This window comes from Nicotiana tomentosiformis, chromosome 1 (assembly GCF_000390325.3).
Source record: "Nicotiana tomentosiformis chromosome 1, ASM39032v3, whole genome shotgun sequence".
NCBI lineage: Eukaryota > Viridiplantae > Streptophyta > Magnoliopsida > Solanales > Solanaceae > Nicotiana > Nicotiana tomentosiformis.
This window is the reverse complement of record NC_090812.1, coordinates 26040985-26044895: the sequence shown is the minus strand read 5'-3', so window position 1 is coordinate 26044895 and position 3911 is coordinate 26040985. Positions and strand designations below refer to the sequence as shown.

The window sequence follows — 3911 nt, the reverse complement described above, 5'->3', positions numbered from 1 at the left end:
TTACCAAATCTTTGACAGGGATCAAACATTCCACACTCCTTGGCAAGTTGGCAGTGAGCCCCTCACCTCCAACTTGAGGGGTGTTGAGATTACTCATTGTATTGTATTTATTCCTTTGTTAATCACTTGTACAGTAGTTAGTGGAATATAGTTAGTGGGATGTCACATGGTAAATGTCAGTTGTAATGAGTTAGTGGGTTAGATTGGGTGTTAGCACATTTTATAAGTAAGAAGTTAGATTGTACATTTTATTTTTGAGTTGATTAATGAAGAGCTCAGCTCCCCTTTTTAGAAGCTTCACTCACGCTCTCTTTCTTTTACATCCTCTGATTCCTCCATTGGAGCTCTCATTGAGCTCACATTTCTCTCATTAATTTCACAATTTCTCATGATCAAACGGATAGGCCTAGCAAGCTAAATAAACCAAAACAAATAATTAGGATAGGAAAACTAGTACATTATGTGACAATTTGTGGCGTTTTGTTCATGGAAAATTCTTTGATATATTGCAAAGAGTTTTTCTAAAAATGTGTTTGTTAAAGTTTCCTCAAGAAATTTTTGCAAATGTTTTGCTTTCGAAAAGCTATTTGTTGAAGAAGTGGTTTAAGTGTGTGTTTCTAATAAGTGACATTCTTTCACTCACAAAACACTCACAAATTATCCTGAAAAAACTATAATTATCTAAAAAGTGATTTCGGGTTTTTTTTTTCTGCCGATACATAAGCTAATTATCTGTGGCGCTTAAGTATTGTTTTGTGTCAGATATTTTATTTTTACTTTTTTCAGCAGCAATCAACAGTTAATTTAACAAACAGAAGAACCAAGTTAGGCAAAAAAAATTATACTATTATTCAGACGTCAAGAACAACACATGGTTTGAAGAAAACTAGGAGATTCAGATCCTTTATTTAAAAATAAAAATAAAACGATCACCGAGATAAAAAAAATCACTCAATGGTTTAGATTTTAATGGAGTCCACCAGTAAAGCGATGATGTGAGGTTTTAGAACCTTTTCTGGATGAGTGTATCCATCTTGATTGTGCTTGTAAGTGACATCTATAATACGAGCGAGATTGAGAATACGAGTGAGAATTTCTGTAGAAACAGGAGTTGGTCGAAGAATTCCTTCATTCACATCCTTCCATGCTATCTCAGCCATTTCTTGGAATTTTTCCATTGCTACTTCTGTTGATACGCCATAATCCCTCATATAACACTCAATTCCTGTTGCAATTTGGCCCCTACCCTTCTCAACCTAAAATAGCAATTACAATGTACGTAGTATAAGTACAAAATCGACATATATATTTTTAAGTGCAACAATCATATAAGATGCTTAATGCGATCGATGTGTACCTCATATGTGGCAATGTCATCTACAACTCGACATAATGTTACATTGGCTTCCAAAATTTTAGGGTTGGTAGCCAACCACTCAAAATCTTCCCTGGCAGCTGATTTCATTCCCAAGTAGGATGTTGTAGTTAGCAAGTAATATGTGCTAGTAGCTAATGCATTGTTAAGATACTCAGAAACAGGTGGCATATATCCCTCAATGAACCACTTTGCTTCGACAAAATAATTTCTCACAATTTCCTTCATCTATTTAACACAAACAAAAATTAATCAATATAATATTCCAACAATAAATCTGATTATAAAGAAAAATAAGGTAGATATAAAACGTTATATATAAATCAGTGAGTCATACTCTTTCTTTCGCATAGTGGACAACATAGGATCTGCCATCTGTTGACAATTCCTTTTCATAATCTTCATAAAGGTCTATAAGAGCCTTAAAACTGATTTTCATGTAGTCTGGGAGTCGATCAATTTGACTAATATCCCACCTAATACATAAAAAAATTAACATATGGTAAGTTTCCCATTTAAGAAACCATCTAATAAATTCATAAACTGTGGAAACACAAGTTTATACCTCTGTATGGCATCAGTGTAGACCTCAAGTTCTTTTACAATGCCATAAGCATCGAATGTGTCATCTACTATCGAAATCATTGCTATAGTCTTAGCAAGCATGACACGAGCCTGAGAATATTGAGGTTCAGCATACACCCCCATCGTCCAAAAGTAGCATTCAACAGCTCTATCCCTAGCATATGGAAGTGTTGTCACAAAATCCAAATCTTTCCACCACCTACAAAATAACCTTAGAATATGAGAAATTATTATGAACAAATAATTTATATGTTTTTTACGTAAAACATATCATTGTACCTTGATACTTGGCTGAGTTCTTGTTTATGCAAAATCTGAAGTAAGTTGTAATCTAATTTAGCAAATCGAAGTAGCACATCATTTTTCAGTTCCTCCTCTTCGTAGATAGAGATGAAGTGACGCGTCTCCACTCTTGGAATGCTTTTATGCAGAGATTGGTCAAGGGCATGCGTCACTTGCTTACTCAGAGGTGACTTCAAATGTGGAGTTGCAGATTCAAGATGAGCAGTGGCAAAAGCAAGTGCCTCTTCCAAAATATCCTCTCCATGAATCCTTACATGTGAAGCTTCGTATAAGCTCAATAGACCCTTTGCATCATTACTAAGACTAAGAGACTCCTTGAATTTTCCGTTTGCGTCTTGGAATCTGCTGAAAATTTCTGGATCATGAATAAAAACAAAAGATTAGTTTTCATGCAGCAAAAGTTGAAAAATTGGTGTAAGAATATATAATGGACCTACTTGGGGAGATATTGTAACCATGTTGTCTCAACATTCGAAATTGAAGGGCACAAGTGTACAAATCATTGTACTCATGACCTTCAAAGTTTGGATCTTCTTTATAAATCTCATCCAACATGTCTTCTATTTGTTTCTCAAAATGATAAGCTAAGCCAAGGCGCTCAACAGTGTCTATCAGATTCAGCTTTTCAGCCAATGATCTTTCACAAGCTGCTCCCAACATACTCCTTGTTTCCTCCTTCAATGTTTCAATCTCTTGACCATATTTTTCTGCCACCTGTGAATGTATTTATTAAGTTCATGTAACTTCAACTTAAAATGACTATGCATAATATATAAATACCTGATTGTCAACAGAGAATGAATGGAAACTGTCACCCCAAAGACTTGGAGAGAAATTGGCAACTGGACGAACAATCTTCTCATCGTTGTTAATGAGGGCAGCTTGGGCCATTTCTAGAAAACTGGATATAAGCTAGTGGAAATTAAAAGCAAGTTAAAGAGTTTTTTTTTTCCTTTGTTTTGCTTTTATCTTTTATTTCTTGGTGCAGAGAACTGAACAAGCTAAGTGATGATCGAAATGGAAAAGAATGTATGGGTATTTATAGCTATGATGAGAGTCTTTCTCAGTAGTATGCACACAACCTTAACTAATTATTTCTCTTTTGAAATTCTTGTTGCAACAGGTTGCCTTACTTGACTATAAAGCACTTGTAAACTTTTTTACTAGTCATGGGAGAGTAAATAATACAGTATTTTTTTAAAAAATTAAATCCATCCACCGGGGCTTTCACCTGCCGAGGTGGTGGTGGGGGGTTTGGCAAAGACCCCCGATCTTGTATATTGATATCACTCAAATAATATACCGAGGGACATAACAATCAAACAGGGTATATGCGGAAAATTTTGTAAGCGGTGTCAAAATTTATAGAAGAACTGGAATAATAATTTTAATTATCATACTTTTGGATGAAAAATAACCTTACTTGACTTAATTAATTATTTCTCTTTTGAAATTCTTGTTGCAGTTGTTGCCTTACTTGACTATAAAGCACTTGTAAACTTCTTTTTTACTAGTCATGGGAGAGTAAATAATATTTCTTTTAAAATTAAATCCATCCACCGGGGCTTTCACCTGCCGAGGTGGTGGTGGGGGGTTTGGCAAAGACCCGTATATTGATATCACTCAAATAATATACCGAGGGACATAA

The 3911-nt window shown here is 34.9% G+C and overlaps 1 protein-coding gene across 1 annotated transcript; it reads right to left on the bottom strand.

The window, feature by feature from the left end:
- Positions 1 to 825: 825 nt before the first annotated feature.
- Positions 826 to 3224, bottom strand: LOC138894934 (viridiflorene synthase). Its single transcript, XM_070179671.1, has 7 exons — positions 3044 to 3224; positions 2701 to 2977; positions 2240 to 2618; positions 1941 to 2159; positions 1713 to 1851; positions 1358 to 1603; positions 826 to 1256 (listed from the first exon to the last, which is right to left on the bottom strand). The coding sequence occupies exons 1-7, from the start codon at positions 3152 to 3154 to the stop codon at positions 960 to 962; spliced, it is 1668 nt and encodes a 555-aa protein (XP_070035772.1). The 5' UTR covers positions 3155 to 3224; the 3' UTR covers positions 826 to 959.
- Between the last annotated feature and the right edge of the window lie 687 nt (positions 3225 to 3911).

Coding starts and splice junctions, on each gene's coding strand:
- LOC138894934 (XM_070179671.1), bottom strand. CDS start 3,154: ATGGCCCAAGCTGCCCTCATTAACAACGATGAGAAGATTGTTCGTCCA. Junction 2,619..2,700: donor TGGTTACAATATCTCCCCAA/GTAGGTCCATTA, acceptor TTCATGATCCAG/AAATTTTCAGCAGATTCCAA. Junction 2,160..2,239: donor GAACTCAGCCAAGTATCAAG/GTACAATGATAT, acceptor GTTATTTTGTAG/GTGGTGGAAAGATTTGGATT.